This window comes from Xenopus laevis, chromosome 6L (assembly GCF_017654675.1).
Source record: "Xenopus laevis strain J_2021 chromosome 6L, Xenopus_laevis_v10.1, whole genome shotgun sequence".
In the NCBI taxonomy this organism is placed as follows: domain Eukaryota; kingdom Metazoa; phylum Chordata; class Amphibia; order Anura; family Pipidae; genus Xenopus; species Xenopus laevis.
The window spans coordinates 16,439,999-16,464,203 of NC_054381.1; the positions used below are offsets into that span (position 1 = coordinate 16,439,999).

At 37.8% G+C, this 24,205-nt stretch overlaps 1 protein-coding gene across 1 annotated transcript in view; it reads right to left on the reverse strand.

Moving 5' to 3' along the window:
* LOC108718467 (receptor-type tyrosine-protein phosphatase N2-like) overlaps positions 1–24,205 on the reverse strand; it is a 606,363-nt gene that overhangs the window by 10,544 nt on the left and 571,614 nt on the right. The window contains exons 18-21 of the mRNA XM_041565802.1: positions 18,236–18,355; positions 14,986–15,152; positions 5,053–5,106; positions 3,319–3,383 (exon numbers count right to left, since the gene is read on the reverse strand). Of these exons, the coding sequence (XP_041421736.1) occupies positions 3,319–3,383; positions 5,053–5,106; positions 14,986–15,152; positions 18,236–18,355 (406 nt within the window). The remainder of the gene's footprint in view (positions 1–3,318; positions 3,384–5,052; positions 5,107–14,985; positions 15,153–18,235; positions 18,356–24,205) is intronic.

Genomic DNA, 24,205 nt, shown 5'->3' on the forward strand with positions numbered 1-24,205 from the left:
GTAGTTAAATTCACAAATGGCACAGAAATCGGCCTTACTGCTTCTTTACAGAGCTAAGAATAGAATAGGACAACCAGATACGTCAATTTATGAGAAAGCTTATTTCTGGTCCAATTGCGTGGTTTGGGTGGATAAAAAAGAAAGATAAATTTTAATTTTAAAAACCTTATACCTTTCCTGCCAGATTTGGATAATCTGTTTATAAAACCAAAAAAAAAAAATGCATACATAATGCTAAAATCATAAATGGTAATGAATGGTGGTGGTGCTGGCGTTTAATTGCACATAGGCGGTATAATAAGAGCTTCTAAATCTGGCAAATTAACTGAACAATAAAAACATTTAAATATGTATAGCATAATTGTAGCTTGTATACAAGGGGGTCTTTTTAATTATAAAAATATTTAAAACACATGTATTGGATCAGTTATCCAGAAACCCGTTATCCAGAATGCTCCGAATTATGGAATGCCAGTCTCCCATAGACTCCATTTTATCCAAATAATCCAAATTTTTAAAAATGATTTCCTTTTTCTCTGTAATACTAAAACAGTAACTTGTACTTGATCCCAACTAAGATATAATTAATCCTTATTGGAAGCAAAACCAGCCTATTGGGTTTATTTAATGTTTATATGATTTTCTAGTAGACTTAAGGTAGGAAGATCCAAATTACGGAAAGATCCGTTATTCCGGAAAACCCCTGGTCCTGAGCATTCTGGATAACAGGTCCTATACCTGTATATGAAAAAAAGACAAAGGCAGGGACGGGAAACTGTAATTGGTTGAAATCAAAGCTTAAATGTTCAGTAACTGGTTCCCAACATTATTCCTGCCTGTTTATATTTTCATAAATTTTAAACAGTGATTCAGTTACATTGCTTTTTAACAGCAATGGAAGGGCAAATGACACACCTATCGATATACAGCCGCAAATTCCTAACAGGTGTTAAACATTTTTCCCAGCCCAGTACAAAAAATTACAGTAGAATATTTTTTTTTGTGCTCTATTACAAAGAGAAATCCTTTAAGGAACGCTATTTATTTCTGCACAAAGAGAAATGGCTCATGGTCTTATAGATTTTCTGCTTTCCCACTGCCTAAATGTTTTATGTTGTTGCTTTTTTTTCTTCTTTCAGTGCTACTTTGATTCTGAAACACAGTATTGTTCCCTTTCCAATACGCCATGCCGGGGAAGAAGAACGCAAATTATTCTAGGTTTATTCTCAAAACTTCTTTTTTTTTACAGACTCCTAATCCTTAAAAGGCCCCCTCCTTTTTTTTTTTTTTTTTTTAAAGAACTGCTTATAGAAACCGGTCTTACAGCTGGGGCTAGACTGAAAGTGCACTTACATTTTCATGTGCAAACTGAAGGACTCTAAAGTTACAGCTAGCACTCAGTATAAAAGCTTTAGGAATGGTATTCTTTGGTGCTTGTACAATTCATTCTGGAAGAAAAGGAAATGGAAAGAAAGATTTCATGTCCAAGACTTCAGGGCCTTTGATCATTTTGATGAACACTAGATCCTGAACCTGGGCCTCAAACTTCTCAGGCCAGACAAAGAAGGCCTACGTCTCACAAACCGGGCCTACATTCCCGTCAGAGAAAAAAAAAACCCTTTGGCTGCCTCACAGTGTGACAGCCTGGGAAAGACCCACCTCAGCAGGGTTGAAATGCCCGCGTTGCCCTTTGATCTTTCAGTTAAACCACAGCCTAAGCACTAGGTCAGTGGAATTTCAAATTGCAAACCCCATCGGCATAGGGAAGCAGGTCAAACACAAGATGGTGGTCACCAATCTAAAAAAGCTCTATGACTCCATTCTTCTGCCAGTTTCACATGACTTGTCTTCTATTGTGCTACACTAAGCACACACTTAGCGGAATTTGACATTACATGCTACAATGGAGTCAATAAATGGCATTCTTTAGTGTTCAGGCAACAAAGTCAATCTAAGTGGCTGAAAGGCTCAAACGAGAAGAATAAAAAAAAAATTCTCTTTACTTTTGTATAGGTATAAATGGTATATTGTAAGGCCGGGCTTTTTTTCTCTCACTACATCATGGTACAATAGGACAGAAACAAATTTGCCTGATGTTTAAAAGATGTTGCAAGGCTCATTGTTACGGCTTCTACAGGCAACAATTTTTATTTGTCTACTAAGGGACAATAAGCACTGGCTTCATGTTGTGTTTTCTAACAAAGGAAAATGGAATATAGAGACAATATGAATGCTTGTACACTAGATTATAGACCAAGATCATATAAGAACCAGTTGCTCGAGTACCTCGATTGACATTTGTATACAGATTCTGGTATCACAACAATTGTGCATGCAAAAATGAGTCATCGTATAATCTTATTATTTTAATGTACAGTCTATTGTAGCTTAAAATGGGGCACCCACTCATGCAAATATTCTATTTATCATACCAACAGTATGGGTAAGTATGGTTTGCCAGATAACAGTACAGATGTACTGATTAATATAATAATAGAGATCTATAAACTGATAAACAGAAAGATCGAGGGATATATATATATATATTGATATAAAGATAGATGATAAAAGATAGATGATTGACAGATAGATGATTGACAGATAGATAGATGATAGATAGATATATAGATAGATAGATAGATAGATAGATGATATATAGCTGGATAGATGTACTGATTAATATAATAATAGAGATCTATAAACTGATAAACAGAAAGATCGAGGGATATATATATATATATTGATATAAAGATAGATGATAAAAGATAGATGATTGACAGATAGATGATTGACAGATAGATAAATGATAGATAGATAGATATATAGATTGATAGATAGATGATATATAGCTAGATAATAGATAGATAGATGATTGATAGATAGATAGATAGATAGATAGATAGATAGATAATAGATAGATAGATAGATAATAGATAGATGATGATGATAGATAGATAGATAGATAGAGAGAGAGAGAGAGAGAGAGAGAGAGAGAGAGAGAGAGAGAGAGAGAGAGATAGATAGATAGATACTGTAGATAGATATAAAATAGGTAGATAGATACTTTCTAAAAGTACATTGATGATATTATTTTTAGTGGTGTTTAATACCAGTGCTGTTGTCACAAAGGTAACATTAAAAAAATTAAGTAAAACATTAGTCCTTTGTAGTATGCACCAAACGTACCAAACAACTTAATAAAAAGACAAAAAATCAGCTTGACTACATTAAAAGAGGGACCACATAACACTGCTCCCTGTTACTATGGCAACCACATACATACATCAGAATTAATGCACCGAGCCTTTTGAAGCTCACCTTTCGCCATCTTATTGAGTACCATGTCAATCAGAATATAAGTTCCACTTCTCCCCGCGCCATCGCTGTGAAAAATAAAGAGAATTCAGTTAGCACTCCCCTGGTTGAGAGAAGTCAAAGGCTTTTCTCTGCTAGTAATTTTATTGTTAATGTCATATGGAAGAAGCTACATGAAACCAAGGAATAAAAGAAAAGGGTGGCAACAGAGAGCGGAACGGCACAAAGGACCTAAAACCCTTTAATCAACACAAGCTGTTCATCTGGGATTATCTATTGTTCTACATGGGTAGTCTTTGCTGAGGGTGTGTGGGGGGGGGATAGAACATATCATAAAAAGGTAGTTTGCTAAAAGGAACCCAAATTTAATAGCTACGAGTGGAGTAAATAAACAAATTACACATGCAATAAAACACTATATAAAGTTGTAACAAGGACAATAAAAAAAGAAGCTGTTCTTTCAGTCTTTTCAAAATCAATGAACTGTGTGGGGCTTTTTCTCTTTTCTGTTGGGGCTCACAGTGTATGAGGCTTCTATGGAACACTTGGAATTCCATAGGAAATGATTTGGTCTCTGATCTGACAATATAATATTACCAAAAAAAAAAGAAGAAAAAAAACCAAACCAAATTGAACTGAAAATACCGTAGCTCAAACCATGAACGTATGGAATGTAACTGTTTTAGAATTTCTTGTTTGCATTAAATCTATAAGTTTTTGATTTCTGTCGTCCTGGTCATTGTCAAGTGCATGAGATATACTGTATTCATATTTAAATGAAAAATTGATTTATTTGCTCAAAATGGACTCTATAGGAGATGGCACAGTCATGTTCAAAATGATTAAAATGTACGATTTCCAAAGGAAAAAAAAAAACGAAATTTCCACATTATTTCACATGGTTAATCAAAAAGAGCAAAATGAATGCTCATTGTTTTTGAAACACAAATGTGAAAATCTTAGGAATAATTGTATTGCAAATTTACATGCAATGCATAAGGAGTTATCATTATTAATTAATGGTTTTATAATTCATCGACAAATGATCGTAATACTCGGAAATTCATAAAATAACTCTGTAAGGCAGTTTACGTTGACAGCAAAAAAAAAATTGTGGAATTTAAAATAAAACTGGCAATTTAACAGCAAAGCAAAAAACATTTTTTAATAGAATTAAAAACGACTGCATTTCCACATTGCAAGAATTTTAATATAATACACAAAAGCCATGAATATCTTGTAAATTATATCCTTATAAACGGTGAGTTCTGATGTCATCAGTTATAAACGGTGAGTTCTGATGTCATTTCTGTCACATGACTCACTCAAACTTGTGTATTATAATAAATAAAGTACCCCCAGTTGCAAAATATGAGGATATTAGAAGTTACCTCGGAGTTCCATGACCTGTATAAAAACACTCGGCCTTCGGCCTCATGCTTTTATATGGTCATGAAACTCCTCGGTAACTTATAATATCCTTATATTTTACAAAAGGGGGTACTTTATTCACTATATAATGAATGTATCTATCATTCATAGACAGATCCTTCTTGAAGTGGAAGAGTTAAAGCATGTGGTATCCGAAAAACACAAGAAAGAGGATTACCAGCAATCTGAAGGGCCACTTATCCAAGCAATCATGTCTATTATTATGCCATAGAAAAAAAAAGAGTTCACCGACCTACTTCAGTCGTTTTTGGGAAAAGCAGTGGGAGTTAAGGAAATCATACTTGCCTGCAGTGCACTATTACAGGACAGGAGCGCCCCTTGTAGCACTTGTTAACTTTCCTACAACAGATAAGACAAGGGAAGTCATCAATTCAGTGTGTCCTCATTTACAGACCTCAAGGAGAGAAGTAATAATATGAGAAACATGAGGGTTCTGTGCACAGTAACATGGGATGATTAATGAACATAATCCAGTTGCTGGTAGTCCTTATGTGTAACTGTGCGGTAGGACCCAGCAGTGTATAACAGAGACCAATAGTTCTGTTGAATCCAATGAGATTCTGCCCCAAGTATAGCAGGAACTATCCAAGGAAGGCATGTTTTCATATTGTTGCTGGGAAGATCAGATTCTTCTGGTTAACATAAATATATACTAGATACATTTTAAAAATAGAACTTCAAGATGCAAACATGGATATACAGCTACAGGAGGACTACAAATGCCACCACTCCCGTCATGCCACTGATTGTCTGCAAGTGTCTACCACATTTTAGGATGCCATGTGGTTTGGACTATATTGAAGCAACCAGTAGCAAGCAATGTAGATCTCGTTTTAGTCCATCTGCTGGAATTTACAATTAATAGTAGCAGATAATTGTAGGTGGAATACTGTTTATTTACTAACGAAGAATGGGCTACTTTGCACAAGACCTTTTGGCCTACAAGCTGAGGAATGGGATCACATTGAAAACAAGAGGAAGGTATGTCCTTTGGCACATCCAGGTCAATGGATGACCATCCACACATGCCAGCTGAGGTCATCCAAAGTCTTCACAGAAGAACTGCAATTTGTTGATATCATTGGTAGAGTTCAAGGGGCCACCAAACACTGTTGAGGTTGACCAGTACAGAAGAACATTAGCATGTTTGGATTGTCATTAGATCAAAATGATTCTCTTTGAACCAGACATGTCAGATGTCTATCCCTATAAACAACCAAATAGGCTGGTGTGTGTTGTGCTTAAGAATGAGCCAAGGGGAAAAATGAATCATTTGGGATAATAAAAAAGAGCTAGTAAGCATTTATCTTGAATTTATCTGCTATAATATTTGACAGGCAGAGGGAACATAATGTAATACTTTAAGAACTTGAGAGAGAGAGACTTCCATAAACACTGGGAGTGAAACAGTAAAGGCAACCATTCATGGTGCTCAGATATGAAGCCCAGCCTAATATAGTAACAGGTGTAAAATTTGCACTAGAAGATTTGAGAAATCAACTTGCTGATTGTTTGCTATGGGTTCTTAGAAGAACCGTGCAACAGAAAATATGATGGGAACAGGTCTGGTTAAATAAAAATGCTAGAAGGTAAGAATATAAAAGTATGTCTGGATACGGAACTGGTCTTTCTGTAATTGGCTGAACTTGACAAACAAACATTTTTTTTGCAACCCAAACATCAATTTTTGTTTAAGTCTAAATTCAAGGATAAAACCTAGTGTACAATACAAAACAACAACACCACCAACTAATGGTAACACATTATCTAATTACAGAATTGTAACTTTAGGAATGTGAAGCTCAAAAATTAAGACATTTTGAAATAAAATGAAAATAACAATTCACTGCTGATATGTATTTTGTACCTAGACTGTTTAGATAAACTGAAAGTTAAAATGGGAGAGATATTATGATAGCGTCTGATAAATAAGAGGAAAGAATGAATCCTGGATGCTACAACAACTTCAGCTGATCATTGGGTAGAGGCCACTGTACAGACAAATCCATCTAATGAGCATGTTTTTTTTTTCTAGCACATTCCAATAGCAAATGATCATTCATTACAGTTGTTTCACCTTCAAGGCTCGTTCAGGGTAGCGAAGTCAACTTCAAATCAAAAGGAATTTGAATGTTTAACGTGAGATATTTTACGACCTGAATTTTACCACATTTACAGGGTCTCTCTATCTGGCAAAATCTTCCAAATAACCTCTTGTTCATTCTAAAAGCCTAGAATTAGATAAAAAAACCAATGAAGCTTTGACTAAGATAATGGGGGATGTTATGTAGAACTTAGCCCTTGTTTGTCAACCAATTACAACCAGCTCACACTGGTCTACTGCAGTCTGGGGCAAATTTTCCTATGTTACTAGATAATGCCAATACATACATACCCTAAAATTCCTAACTAAAAATAATTATTCCATTCCCTTTATCTGAAAGCATTTCCTGATGGCTACCAGTAATTATCCCTTATATGAGAGAACTAAGAAGAGCTGGTTCGATAATACAACAAGAATGCTATTCTAATTCTTTCAGACACCTTTTGTAATTGTTGTGTGGACAGACATGCCCATTTGTAAGGCGCTCGGCAATCCAATTTAAAATGAATTGTACTCAGCACTGAATATTAATTTTGAGAATGAACTCAGGCTACAGCGATCAATAATAGAAGTTCTATACTCTGGGGTTTGGTATCAAAGTACATAAAATGAAGCCAAGATTTATTTATTCAAATTATTTTCAAGTAAATTTGCACACATGCACATTAACCCCAGCAAATGATATTGTCTGATTCGAGCACAATAACAGTGATGTTAACAATGAAATAGATGAGCCAATCAATTAATTTTTCAGAGTTTGGTCACATTGCATTACAGAACCCACATTTGCTTAATGGAACATCAGTATTTATAATCACCCATGTTCTCCAACAGTAGAGTGCTAAAGGGCAGCAAGGTTTCCAGTAAAACCATCTAAAGTGTTCCACCTCATTCCATTAAATCTAAACACATATGTAATTCATGTTCATCAATAATCAAAAAAAAAAACAGCTCTGTAGAATGTTTTGGTGTAAAAAACTAATCAGCCATGCAGCAATGGGATTGCTAATATGAGTATTTTTAGCAAATTAGGTGGAGACCTGTTTGGAGAGGACTTCTGTCACCAACTCATCCCTATAAAACAAAGTCATATCCATACAGACCATGAAGGGTAAGCATTCTGATTGGCTACTGATGTTGCAAAATGTTTTAGTGTTGCTTACTTCTCAAATGATTTGGTGAAATATGCTAATTTGTTAATTACAATAGTGCAATGTTTGATAGGGTTGGGGTGGAAACTAAAGAAGAATCGTCACCAGTAAAGGCTATATGCATATTATTCATTAGAATGATAAAAATAATAACGTTTTTGTGCAGATACCCATACTAGCTTTTATTAAAAAAAAACTGAAATACTGCGTGGCTGATTAGCTTTCTGATATAATGGGAATGTTTCCTGGTATAATTCAAAAAAAGACAGTTCCCTCAAATTTGCTATTTAAGCTTAATAACAGATAAATATATCATATACAGAAAAGACATGGACAGTTCTTTGGATTTGTTTGCCTCCCAGACCAATATTTTAGCTATGGGGAGATGCAGCAATCTACTGTATGTAGGTTTAGCCCATACATATTGCTGGGATCTTCTCAAACATTGTCATTATTTTTCCACTACGGTAACATCAGTCCATTGAAGGGAACAATTGAATCGTAGAATTCAGAAGTAAATTTGCTGGAAATATGTGAGAGTGACTTGGAACAAGAGACCTTCTGACCATGTTCATCAACCATGGTGCTACTTGTGCATCTTAAAGAGGACTACCCATAACTAAAAATCCCAGCTTATTCCAACACATTTTATTAAGGGTGGACCACTGATTTATTTAAGTTCTCCAGGGACAGTAGAAGACTCAATGCATCCTCTAATGAGCATCCTACCTGCTCTATGAACTCCTGGCTCCCTGTCCTTGTCATGCTACTATTGCTGAGGCATTATATAAGCTTTTGACTTCACTGTCCCTCTTATGTTTTATTACAGGGAGAAGTCAATATTGCATGATGTTAAATAAGGGTGAATTGACTGCCCTAGTTCTGATAGGGATGATACTAATTGGAGAATCCTCTTGCATCTCTAATTAAGTCTTAGGTTCGTACTTGGGAGAACCTTGTAGGAGAAGTTTACCTCTCCCTTAATTTACTGCCAAAATCTTTACTCATTCCCATCCCCAGGACTCAGATGTCCACATTCACATATTCCATTGCCACTTTATTAGCTAAAAAGCAATTCTTTAGAATGTCTTCTACAGCAGCAGAGTTGGTTCTGGAAAACAGACAAGTGCCTGACATGTCAGCAGTAGTGATCCACAGGAGGAGGAAAAGTGCAAAGAAATAACATTAATGTTAAAAGTATAATCATTTTGTTCCAGAAGCAATGTTTCTCTAAAGGGATACTGCCATCCATATGTGAACACTATATTTGTCGTAATTTTCGGGGCTGTGAAGGGCAATGAAACATAGGAGAGGAATCTTGACAGGGTAATAAAGGCACTGGGTAATAGGGGTAGTAGTTGAGAAAGGTGCACATACTTAGGTGGACAGTTATATGGGTCAAGAGATGCTTTTGGAATGGGATAAATGAGACAGTTCTTTCTGAAAGAGGTCAGTTTTCTCAGGCAGCTAGCAAAAGGAAGCATCTCCAACCTCCCTCCTTATTCCTAGCTATTACTGTAACAGCTTGGTGGCAGGAATACTTGGCATACCATCCTGCCGTGTTTGGAACTAGTTCTAGTTAACACCATCATTTAATAGATAGAAATTCTGCAAAGATAGATATGCTGAAAACCCTTTAAGCCCTGCCATAGAGATTCATTTTAAAGGGGACCTGTCACCCTAAGAAATCATTCCAAATTTTTCTAAATATGGTTTGGCAAGCAACATAAACTTTACTTGCACTATATACATTCTTTAAATGTTGTTTCCTTCAGTCTTGGAAGTACACAATCACAGCAAGCAGGCAGAGGCCATTTTGTGAACAGTGTTATTAAGGAGAATTTTGCATAATGGCAAAATCTTGTTTATGCACTATAATTGGGGACCTGATGTCCATGCAGGGCCGGATTGGATAATGGGGGGCCCACCTGGTTCCAACCCTCGGGGGCCCCTGCGCGCATTCGCAAATGCTGGTGCGTATGCGCATGCACACAGTTTGCCACGCGCTGTCGTACTTGTTTTTTTTGGGGGGGAGGCCCAGCAGAACTGGGGAGGGGGTATGGGCCAGCAGGGGCCCATGAGGGCCAGGGCCCACCAGTTTCCGACCCAGTCCAACCCGATGTCCATGTCCTTACACTGGCTTCACAGTGAGGAGGGAGGGGAAATGGGAGGAGTGCAGTGACAACTAGAATAGTGAAAGTAATTACCTGCCCCGCCTCTATGTCTAAGGCTTAGAGGCGGAGCAGGCAATATAAGCTGAGCTTTGGGGTTGGTGTTTAATTGGAAAAGGACTTTAATTTCACAGTTTGTCATGTCTGGATGAAATGTATATAAGGAAACTGTATTAAATTCATTTCTATGAGCAATAATAGAACCAAGGTACTGGTACTTACATTATAATAGTACTGAAGGTTTAGCCCATATCTTTTTTTCATAATTGACTTTAGCAGCACAAAATTGCCTTTATTTAATGTATGAAGACTTCCAGGTAGCCCAAGTGAAATGAATAGAAACAATTAGTCCTGACAGTATCCCTTTAGGTTTCTATCTTAAAAAACACCAAGGCAGGGGCAAAAGAAACAGTATTATAAACAAGCAAATAATCAAAATCAGGAATACGGCTATGTACAAACTTCTTCCATTCTAAATAAAACTGTGAAAGCAAAACAAACAAGCCCAGCAGCATTTAATTGCATAATACCTTATATTAAATAACCATTTTGGAGCCAGACAGGTGGTTAAAGATTTGCAGCAATTTATCAGCCAAGGGGTTAAACCTTGACAAAGATAGAGGAATTCCCGAGTATGGGTGCAAATATTCTGTTGATTAAGGTACAAATTATGAGAAGGAGCAAGCAGTTGAAAGAAGCATATATGTTTTATTAATGTGTAGGCACGGCAGAGACAGTATAAATAGTGATACAAACCCAAACCCCTTGGTTCAGTGAGGGAATAAAGAGACTCCTAATGCAAAAACCATCAGCAAGCAAAGGTCAGAGGTCGTTAGAGGCACAGAAAAGGGGGCCAATCCCATACTGTCCCCCGCAGAGGTGTGACAGTTTCCAATAATCACTTTTGTGACTATGCAACTGGGCTCATATTACTAGCTGCAACGTCACAAAAATGACACTGGCAACTGCTAATTAGCTGGCAAAAATAAGAATTTAAACGATTTACAAGTGAGCAGTGTTAGTAAATGCCAATGCGTACAGCGAGAGAGAGATCAAATTCGCCCCGTGGTGGTAAGGCGATCTTAGTGGGCTGCACACACGTAGGGGCACTCGTTACTGATACTCTCAAAGCCACGTATAGATTACTCTTCAAACTTCATTGTGACCTTTTTTCTGAGGTTTATTGATGACTCTTTTTATTGTATCTGTACTGTATATACTACCGTGTGATATTTGGACAAATATGGTTACTATAGATGTGTACCTAAAGGGAAAAAAAATCATAAAAGATGAATCACGGCAACCAACATCCTCAGAGGTATTCTGGATGGAATATTTAAATTTAAATTTAGAAAGAACCCTCAAAAGGTACTTCCAGAAGGAGGACATTTGTAGTAACCCATAGCAACCAATCAGCAGAAGGCGTTTACTGTTCATCTGTTTGAAAACCAACATCTTATTAGTCTCCTGAGCATACTTAGTACCTTTCATTACATATGGGGGGTAACTGCCTTAGACCATAAGGGCAGAGACACATGGTCCATATTTTGTTTTATTCAGCATAATAAAAAGCCCCTATATGGCCTAAAGTATCTGGACACATATCTTCATTTGGAGCACCCACTAGTGAGTTCCAAACTGTCTCAAACTATTTGTAGGAAGCATGAGGGTTTTATAGGTGATCAGAAGCACACAAACCTAACATCACCATGTATAATACAAGCATCGGTTAGAGAAGAATAAAGGTCACCCCATTTTGACTCCAGAACAATGTAAATACATCCTCCAGAGTACTAAATGGTGTTTCACCATCTGCTAGTCTAAAATAATATTCTGTGTTTGGTAAATGTTAGGAAAACATAATCTGCCTGAATGCATAGTGCACACAATAAACTTTGGTTGAGCTTTGGGCTTGTTTCCCATGGTTTGGGCTAGAGCCCCTGGGAAGCAAACCTTTAGGCTACAGTGCACAATAACCCTCTTGAATATTCCTTTCTACTTTGTGGCAATGGTTTAGGGAAGGCTCTTTCCTCTTTGAGCACCACAATGCCCCCCTGAACAATATGAGATCAGTACAGCCTTGGTTTGTAGAAATGGAAGTAGAAGAATCCAACCCACAAAACCCTAACCCAACTGAACGCTTGTGGGATGAATTGGAAAACTGTGACCAACTTCAGTATCCAACATCACTAGTGCTGAATGGAAGGAAACCCCACCAACAATATTCCAACAGTTAATAGAAAGCCTCCCTAGAAGAGTAGAGAAGAGTAGAGGCTGGTACAGCACCAATAATTAATCCCCTTGGTTTGGTAACGAGATTTTAAACAAGCAAGTGTCTGGATACTTTGTGCCACATAGTGTAGATAAAATGCATATTCTTAGTGGAAACAATGTCCTCCTTCTCTTTATATGACATGCTTAGTTACAATCTATACTTTATAGTAAGGACCTTCTAATATGTGGATCTATGGAACTCCAGCCAACAGCGCTCAAGGAATTCTGGAAGTAGTAGTTCAATAAGAGCAGAGTGACCACAGGTGAAAAATCACCCCTTCGCCATAAGGTCTATCTTTGCAAAATATACTGGAAACATGAACATGAATATGTTGAAGTATAAAACAATAAAATAATACAAATAAACAATAGTCACTAAAATTACATTCAAGATCAATTCAAATGTCTAAACCATAACCCATGGTCCAGGTCCGACTCAAGAAGAGTCATTTGTTGCTGTTGCTTAGATGATATAAAGACATGCATACAAATACATAGAGATCAGATGACATGGGAACATGTGGTTTGCTTACATGTGATTTATTTGTGTTACAGAAATGAGCAGCGGATTCTCTGAGCTTGCTTAGGTCTAGAATTTTTTTTATCAAGCAGTAAAAAAGCTTGCCATTCGCCTTGGGGATGAGTGTCTGGGAGTACTAACACCCCAATGAAAATAAAAATTTTGAATTGCAGTTGAACACATTTAAACAAATTTAGATATCGTCCTATAAATGTGTTGATCACTTCCTGTCCCTGTTAGTGCCCAGTGCTGTGCTAAGCTGCACAGAGCACTCACACCCATTAAAGGTGAATAATGTTTGCCATTTTGTTGGTGAAAATAAATTCTGGACCCCCTGGTTTGATCTTTAATAAGTATATGTTGTATATAAGGTATCAGTATAACATCTTATTCTAAAAATTAGAGGTGCATTCTAACTGCAAAGAAACCAAAGATGAACCAACCACATGAAAATAAAAACTGGTGAAGTAAATAGCATAGCAGAAGGGTTATTTGGTTATTATATGGGCAGCATAGTGGTAGAGGACTTAAGTGTCCTAGGCTCAGTTTCCGGCCAGGGCACTATCTGCAGTGAGTTCTTATGTCCACGCCATGTCGGTTTGGGATTCATCTGGGTATTGGTTTCCTACCACACTCATACAAAAGACCACAGTATGTGACAGAGACTTTAAATGTAAGGTTCATCGGGGCAGGGAATGATGTATAATCTCTGTAAAGTGGAATATTTCATAAATAAGGATAATAAGAGGGTTTTAGCATGAATCTAACAGTCAATAGCATTCCCTGTCCATCTTTAGAAATTTATGGTTAATGTGTATAATTATGATTTGCACATACAAAGCATCTAATCTTGGGACCATTGGAATACAATTTCAATGCAACTATCAAGCAGACTCCAAAGAGGAAAGTGGAAAAAAAAAGGATTAATGTTATTGTAAGAATGCAGTCATAGGCAGTCAACCTTAGACACAAGCAGACAAATGGATCTGGCCAGGACCACACTGAGTGTCCGTGACAGAGGCAGGATTTAAAGTGATGACCTTGAGCAATGGGAGAACAGTTCCTTAACCAATATGTCACATCGTTTCAAAACGCCTTTTACAATTTCACAAAATTACAAACCCCCGAGAAATAAAAGGTCGCCGTTCTCTCTCTGTAACCCCTATTATTTCTGTGATATGATGAGCAGAATCAGAGTATAAAAGCCTCGCACAATGCAGTAACTGCTGCTGATTACATGTCAAGTACTGTTCTACACCATAATTATGTGCTTTTATGTACCCTTTCAAAAGTATGTGCCTTACATATGGAGGAGTTTTGTTCTTGTCGATGTAACTTCGGCAAATTACACAACAGGACTTTTTTATTTTGAACAATAAAATCTATTTTAAGGCTTTCGGAATACAATGAAATGGATTTTTCAGTATACAGCATGAAACAACATTTTTTTTAGACGAAAACTATAGCTGTAATATGCTGTAATTGCTCCACCTTGGAAGATAATTTGTTACACTTAAGGGCAGAGACACACGTGGAGATTTGGGGAGATTCCCCGGCGACAAATCACCTCTTCCCCGGGCGACTAATCTCCCCGAACTGTCTTCCCGACGACGAGGAAACTTCGGGCGACTTTAGTAAAAGAATCGCTCCGAGCACCATCCTGGCCTGCGTGGAGGTGATTTGCTTCTGTTTATATGCAATAGGTAGGACATTGATGTTGGGGATCAGGCCTGGCTCATAATAGGTGTTCTACTTCATCCCACAGAGTTTTCAGTTGAGTTGATGTCAGTTTAGTTTTGCAGGCCAGTCAAGTTTCTAACTCCAAACTCCAAATTCTGTATGAGCCTTACATTGTGGACATGGTTATTATTATTCAGCTAAAAAATTCTTAAAAAGGCATCAAGAACATTCTAGCTGGGTCTACAAAGTATAGCAGTCATTCAGTGTTTCTCAAGAAATATGGCTGTGCATTTAGCTTTGAGGGGATTAATATCATACCTGCGGAAATCTAGAAGTGACCTTGTCGAAGCTGGCACGCCCTGGTCATTCCAGTTGAGGAAATTAAACTGCGTGACGGTACGCGTCTCATTGGTCTGCAAATTTTTCAAGTAGAAACTCCTCACTAGAAAATCCTCACACCAGATATGCTCAGAGACCAGATTTACCTAGAGAGGGCACAAAGATAGAAGACACAACTTAAGTACATTTGAAAACATCTGTTTCAAATTATTTTACAAGAATCGGGCATCTCTAGAGCATTCTGCACCTGGCACCGTGGTAGCAGCTAAATGTTAATAAAAAAAAAAAACTTTACGCATAAAGCCATGACAAACGACAGGCACTAATGCAAATGTGGGAGTTCCAGCTAGTTATTATTTTCTAATATGATTTTGCAGCCTCTACCGGCTGTACTCACAGAACTGATTAAAGAAGAAACATCATCAAAGTTGAAACCTAGTTATTAGACTTTTCCAGTTTGTCAAACCTTTGGCCAGGGCTCTGTTTGGTCAGCATCTTCTTTTGCTTTTGAAATTAGGACAGGTATAGGAAAATATTGGTGTATTAGTCATTCAATAGTAATATCTAGGACATTAAATATGTATTCAGCCCAAATCTCACCCTAATTTACCTTCAAGTTGGGATTTCAGGTTTATCTAGGAGAGCAATTCACCATTCTCCCACATTCTCACCCTGTACCCTGAGCACTCCCAGAAAGACCAGACCCACTGTTTGGGATCCACTGTTTTATATCCTAAATCAAGCAATATGAGTCTATCCTACATAAAATATTATATATACTGTATTGTTGGATGGTGAACTATAACAATACAAAATGGTTCATCCCACATGGTATGAACCAAGACCCATTGTTCTGTCTAAGTCTCCAAATTTAAAATTTTAATTATTATCTACACCTAAAAGGCAACCCTACAGGGTCATGTAGTTGAAAGCAATGAAATATGATCTCACTGTTGTGCTATTTTGCAGGAATATTGTGTCTTGTTGCCAATGTTATCATGTCACGCTTAGTGGGGGGAACCCTTTACAGCTCCGAGCGCCAGAATACTCTGCGACTGAATTGTTTGTCCCAGTGTTGGAAATAATTGGACCAACAATTTTTCGAATTCTTTGTGGATGATGTAATAACATGAGGGAATTTTGCAGCAGTTCAGTAACTCAGAGCAACCAACTGGCAGTTGGCTTAAATCAGTTATAGTAGTGAAAACATCTGATTGGTTGCTATGGGTTACTGGGCACTTTGACTACATTATTCCATAGGCCCCATAGAATTAGAACAACAGAAATACTACCTATTGTGAAGTATTCTGGCATTCAGAGCCTTAATGAGGTACCCCACTAAGCGTGAAATGGTAACATCAATGAAAATACATCAGACCCCTGCAATATGGCATGAAAGTGAGTTTACGAGTGATAAAAATGAAATCAGCACTTGGGATTAATGTTATATATTCTGAAGTAACTGCAACAAAAAAAGCAAAATTAATTCATTCTTAGCTCATGGTTTATAAAAGCATCGAAAGAACTGTTTTATCTGAATTCTTCACATGTTTAATAACACTTTTTTGTTCAATGTTAATAAGTGAGTCATCAATAATATTGTATAGCATGGCCTACATTTTGTAAGGATCTGCTGTGCAAGATATTGTTCATTCATATACCTGCAAATATCTAGTAAGCCAAATATCAAACCACCAGTGTTCTTGGTCCCACTGGCAGAGAAAGGGGTGAAAAGAAAGAAGACAAGCCAACGTGGTTGCAAATGAGATGCAAAAGAAACCAAAATAGTAATGGGAAAATAGAAGATCTTTCTTATTTATAACACATTAAGTAGTAACAAGGTCTTTGCCTCAGGCGATTAGGATTATTAGGTGAGACATTTTTACACACGTGGCTTGAATCACATAGTTGCAGTATATGGATCGTTCTGTGAGCTCTTTGCTGATAGCTAATCAGATCAAAATTAGGCAAAATATTCTGTATTTTTTTAGAGGATGAAATCTGATTTTATATGACACATGGTGATTAGGCACTAGGAATAGGATTCATTTTTTCCTGTGGTGTGCTGCATGCTCCTAGAAAGCAATGGACTCCTATGTGAAGTAGCCAGCAAATGGTCAATGCAGTACAAATCATTTTACATTCTGATTGGCTGGCAAGAATAGTTATATAGAGGTGCAACCAACTGTACCAAGAATAGTATTCACTCCTTGTATATACATTGTACATAACTCGACTGCAAGAACTGTCTAATCATGCATTAGGTAAAGAGGTGATTGCAAGTGGAAAATCACGCCCTCGAGTTCCATACCCGAAGGGCAGGACTCCACTTAACACAACATAATTGCCACCATCATATAATTTCCAGGGTCCACATGTGTTACATGAAATGTGCCCTAGAAGGGGTCATGGTGTGCCATTTCTTCTTTGCGAATAGCTAACTGGCCTATTGGGTTAGGTATGGGACCTGTTATTCAGAATGACTGAGGTTTTACAGATCATGTAAACATTAAATAAACCCAATAGGCTGGGTTTGCTTCCAATAAGGATTAATTATATCTTAGTTGGGATCAAGTACACAGTACTGTTTTATTATTACAGAGAAAAAGGAATTATTTTTAAAACATTTGGATTATTTGCATAAAATGGAGTCTATGGGAGATGACCTTTCTGTAATTGGTAGCTTTCTGGATAATGGGTTTCCAGGAAATGGATCCCATACCTGTACATGCCCTTCCTATAACTATAACATGGGTCACCAACCTTTTTTTTCACATTGAAACTCAAAAAGATTTGGGGAGCGACGCAAGCATGAAAAATGTTCTTGGGTGCCAAATAAAGGCTGTGATTGGCTATTTGGTAGCCCCTATGTGGACTGGCAGCCTACAGGAGACATCTGGTTTTTATACAACTTAAACTTTCCTCCAAGCCTGTATTGTAAATAAGCACCTGCTTTGAGGCCACTGGGAGCAACATCCAAGGGGTCGGAGAGTAACATGTTGCTCACGAGCCACTGGTTGGGGATCACTGAACTAAAGCTTACAAACCAAATCAAAATAAGAGCCATTCCTGATAGGGCAGCTTATATCCAAGCCAATGATGTGCAACCATTTTGGACACCTGCCTATTGAGAAAGTACCCTTTGCCTGGTTGAATGGGAAATGACTTGGACATCACGCATAGACAGGCAGCTAATTTTCAGTTGCAGTTAGTTTTCCTTTGCAGTTACCTCATAGATGTGGTAGAGATTGGACCCTTCGTCTGGCCAGTAGTGATAGCACTGCTTCACTCCATTCTCCGTGAGGGATGTCAGCATAACAATTACCACGCAGCCGTTCTCCCAGACCATCTGCAGACAAAGGAAGACACACCGTGGTCACATTGCAACCGCTTAATTACTGTGTGACACGTATAATTACTGCACTCAGACACACAATCAAAATTCATTCCATTCGCAGCAAATTTAAATTTCATTTTCATTAGACACTTTCGCTCTGCAGCTGCTTCCAAATCCCTAAGTACCCAAGCAGCGCCTAGCATTTATAAAGTATTACATTTAAATATTTTTTTCCCCGCATGAAAAGTCAGAATGACAAAGTGGCAAATTCCACACAATACGTAATGCCTATTGATGATATTTTTGAAACAGCCAAAATTATGAAGTTAGCTAAAAATGTTTTCTGAGAATCAGCTTTCTGAATTAAACAGTTCATTTAGGTTGCTGAATACAAGAACGATATGGCATTTTTACCGGGTCAAAATGTGTTGTACATTTGGAGATGTTTTGAGGTGAGGGTCCCAATTGGGGCCATTGTACAATGGCCCAATACATAATAAAGTGCTGTAAAAAATAGGTGAAAGTAAATATAGTAGAACAAGTTGGTGACAGCAGGGCAACTGCAACACTTTATATCAAAGATATTCAATGTTGAGATCCTTCAAAAAGTTGTTCTGACGAGACTCCAGCAGAGAATCTAGCAGAAGTCCAAAAGCCACTGTGTAAAAGTCTTTCACTGCTATTGCCGTTCTAGAGCTTCTTTATTTCCATCTGAGCGAGGCTGCTGGTCTGTGAGGACCCCCCATGAAGCAGGCCATGGGGTAGATGCTCATTTTTGCACTCTCTAAGAACAGCTGTGTACTTAAAGTGTATATATAAGCAGGTTGTCTATGAAGATTTTTATTCATCCAGGTCATGATAAAGAGCATCTAGTAGAATTAAGTCTAAAGCAAATGGACTTTCTGATAATTCCTGAAAACGTTTCACCACTTACACGAGTGGCTATAAGTGGCGAAATAAGTGGTCAAAAGTTTTCAAGAATCCTCAGAAAGTGCAGTTGCTTTAGACTTAATTTTACTGGATACTGTAAATATAAACAGGCCATACTGCACCGTCCCATAATTCCATATATCTGGTGTACATCTCTAGATCAAAAAAGGTTAGCCTGCAGGGTCTGACTGGGCCAGCAGGACACACGGTGGGCCCGTCCCTTTGTATTCTAAATCTCTAGATTTAAATGGCCCAGTCTGCATGTTCCCAGCCTGCTTTGTTTGTAATTCATAGATCTAGACATCAGTGGGTGGGCCTGGACATTCCCAGCATGCCATATTTCTGTTATACTTAGATACGCTGAGGGTGTGGGTCATATTGTACATGAACAATAATAAGTATCAGCCAGCGATATCAGCATTTAAAATATATAATATGTATAATATATTTCCATATGTAATGGAGAAGTAATACTTTTTTAGACATGTTTGGACCATGGTTGTTTTTTCCTATGGAACAAGGTAAAATTAAGTGAAAAAGGTCAAATATCTTTGATGTTTGGCTGCAACACTTGGACTATACCATAACTCCAAAAAAGCTACAAATTAGGCCAATTAGATATTGGCGAGATAAAGGAGAAGACCGATATATAGAACAGTAGACAGATATATGATTGACAGATGATAGACAGAAAATCGATGGAAAGACAAATATGGGCGGGTGAGCTAGAAGAGACAGAGAAAACAACAAACAGATATGATTGATAGATATTTGATAGAAAAATTGTTTGGCTGGAGGAAAGATATAAAAGACAGCTATAACAAGAAGACATAAATGGACTTTAGATAGATGATAGATAGATAGATAGATAGATAGATAGATAGATAGATAGATAGATAGATAGATAGATAGATAGATAGATAGATAGATAGATAGATAGATAGAGCCCCCATGCCAAGATAGACAGATAGATCATAGATAACAGAAAGGCAGATATATAGATGATAGATTAGTATGTAGATGAGAGATATATAATTGATAGATAGCTAGAGAGATATATAGATAGGTAGATAGATATGGATAGATGGATACAGATACATAGATAGATGATAGATCAATAGATAGATAGATTAGATAGGTCAATAGATGGATAGATGATACTGTAGATAGGCATTGGGGGGTCAAGAGCAAGAAGACAGACAGAAAGACAAATACAGTTGAACCCCCATTTTACGTTTTTCAGGGGACAAGAAAAAATGGTGTCAAATACAGGACAATGTAAAATCAGGGAAAATGTATTATACAAAATATATAGGTGGGAACCACAAAACAAAAATGTAAAATGAGGGAAAACTTAAAATCAGGGGATGTAAAATTGAGGTTCCACTGTAGAAATATAATTGATAGAAAGACAGACATATACAGATAGACCGTTATAAAGCTATAGATTGAAATGAATCCCTCGGCACTATCCCAAGCTGCAGAGCGAGCATCACACACTTTGATAGATCTCATTGTTCCTAATGTGAGGAGCTCTGGCAGCTCACTGCATGGCACAAACTACACGATGACTTGAAGCACATGCTGACTTGCTGTACCATATGCTGCATCAGTTGATGGAGCACAGACTGAGACTGGTTTGTATTAAATCAATCATCATGGACCACTGGCACCAGGCCTATTACCCAAAGCACGTTACTGAAATGAAAACCGATGAATAAATAGGATTATCTCGCTTTGCATGGCTGCTTCACAATTAGCCGCTGAATATAAATACTTTCAGTGCAAGGCTGTAAGTTTATGGATAAACAGAATATCTCTGTCCTGACACTGATGCAATATGCTTATTATGATTTGCATTAACTTTTTTAACTAGCTTTTGGAGCCTCATACTAAAATTTGATCTATTCTAAAAATACCAAATACAAATCTCAGATATAATAAAAGTAGTTAACTTAAATACAGAGTCAGTTAATATAATGGTTTCCTTATCTCCTATGTTTTATTGGACCAGGTGTAGTCTTGGGGTGTGGGGGGGGGGCTTGACTGGGTGAGGAACAAGGGAGGTCCTAAGGTTGGTTTTAAGTCAGTGTAGAGCGGGATTGTATCACTTCCAGAGCCAGCCATCCCAACTGCCCATCCATAGTAGGCTGCAATAGTCAAGTAGTTTTGACGGAATATCACAGCTACCAGAATGCTTGCGCAGGACAGGATTTGGCCTGGGTAGATATCTGTGGTTATTCGACTCTCTGTGGGTCTGGATCCTGGGATAGATGGTTTCTGGTTTCTTGCCCCATGCCCCCATCCACAATGGCTGAGTTGGGTGGCTGGCACAGTACAGTACAGTATTAAATAGTCAGGCAATCTAATGTTTCATGTAAATTAGCTCATTCACTTGTCAATAAAGAGTTGTGGCATTTCCATCAAAGTTCTGAGGTTTGCTGTGTTCTTTAGTAGGAAGTGAGAAGGGTAAGGGTGAGGGTTAGGAGGAAAGGACAGCACAGAGCATAGAGAAGGTCCTGCAGGGGTTGTATTTGTACTATATACGCATTACTCTTTCATATTCTACTTAAAAGTTCTCTAGAGTAACAGGGATTTGCTCACTCTACAAACTACAAAAGGATATTTTGTGCTCTAGCATTGAAGCAAGAGGCAGTTGCCAAAGTAGTTATGAACCTTCACATGTCACTTTCTATAAAAGATACTGAAGATACATAAAGCTCCATTTTTTACTAGATGCCCATAACCCAATTCCTTGATAGACTGTATGGCTGCTTGAGCAGACCTCAGATGTAGCCAATCAAAATCATCCTCACTACTCATGCCCAAAGGCTACCTCCCAACTTGCCCACTGACTACCATAAACAAATATATGAATAGCTTGGTCCTCTTTTGAGCAAACAAGTCACTAAACACCACACAATATCACATTCCACCACATGTGTGGTTGCATCTGTCAAATGACCTAATGTGATTACATTCCAATCATATATAACCCCTTAGATAACCGGCTTCAGAAAAAAATTGTAATTCTTCACACTTGTGTCTGGAAAATGAGTTAACCAGCACAATAATGAATAGTGCTATTCTATTACTTAAAGACAAGACAAATATAGTGTATACATAACATTTATTGATTAAGCCTAGTATCGTCCACTAATTATGTTTTATTTTGTGAGCCGCAAAATACACACCATGCAATGCCAGGGATATCTGCAGCCATAAGGACATGAATTTTTAGTGACACTGGGAACACATTGACTGATAAGAGAGGAAGCAATCCAACATTATAAGATGCTAAAAGCAACATTTGAAAGTGAAAAACACCAGGCAACCACAGATCATCAACTGTCTGCAAGAGCAACCCCATATTATATTCTCTCTAAGAAACAGTGCTGTGTGTGTGCATAGTCACATACCAACAACTGAAAACAAATGTAGCGAGTCACCATAAACTGTCAGAGAGACCCCAAGTGGTGGCTCACCATAAATGGTCACAGATATGGAAAGTGGTGGCTCATAGGAATGTGTGAATCAGACCCGTTTTCACTTCAACGATAATTCACGAAATGGCAAAAAATTCACCAAAAACATTGGGGAGTTTGTCACGCAACACTTTTCAAACATTTTTTCTCCATGCATTAAAATCTATGGGTGTTTTTTTCACAACGTGGCAAAATATCTCACTCATCCTTAGTGACTCACCATAAATGGCCAGAGAGACGGAAATTGGTGATTCACCAGAAAGGCTCATCATAAACAGCCAGAGAGACAGAAAGTGGTGGCTCACCATAAACAGCGTGCACTAACACACCATTAAATGTCAGAGAGGATGGAGCAGTGGTACGCCATGAACGGCCAAGCAGACCAAGTGCCCACTATAGGGAAAGTATACCCCCTTATTCAACATGAATGAATAAGTCCAATGAAGCAAGTCGCCCTGGTTTTGCCTGCTTCTCATACCTGTATGCAGCAACTTTTTCTGCAGCCTAACAAGACGGAAAGAACCAGTATTTCTCAAGAACACGCCGCATTCCTCCCACTCTGTTCCAATTACTGGGTATTTCATTACACGACTGACACTACACAGAGAGAAATATATCAAAGTTGTGATTGAAAATGCTGTGATTGTTGTGTGGGGGTTGTTAAATAACAGGCAGGTGGGTAATATGAGGACGTTATACATTTTTATTAATACACTATGATGGGCAATAACCACTTGTAGATTTTAGACAACACAGAACTGGGTATATCTCTGTCACTGCTGTGCAAAGTTGTATGTCACCATACTGCCCTTGTATTCATTGACCAACTGACCCAAATAAGACTTCTGCACTCTAATTCCGGTGTAGAACAGGAATAATTTATCCAAGGTTCTCAGGCTGCAGGAAAGATGGTTAAAGAAACATTTGGTTATAGTGAGGATGTGGCTGCTGTTCTTGTTTCTGTCAAACGGTTTGGGGACATCCCTAGATTTATTGCTTAGTTTAAGCAGAAGACAACTTCATAAGGACTTTAATGACTTTATTCTCTTGTTAGTGTCATTCAACACAATCCCTAGTGATGGGTGAATCTGTCCCATTTCGTGTTGCCGAAAGATTTGCAAAACGGCAAGACATTTGCGAAACGCATTGAAGTCAATGGGTGTCGAAATAATTTTGACGAACGATCATTTTTACACAAGCAACTTTTTTGTCACAGCAAATTTTTTCGCTAGTGGATTTTTGCAGCAGTTTCACAAAACAGTTTCACGAAACAGTTCACAGGCGGTGGAATGTGGAAATTCGCTGCAAATCCATGCCTGCCAAATAAATGCGCCCTTCACTATAGACAAGTATACAAGAATGGAGAGATGCCTTTCAAACTGGCTGGACTGGGTCTTCCAGGCCCCTAAAATATGCAAAGACACCCTGGGCCCACCATCACAAAAAT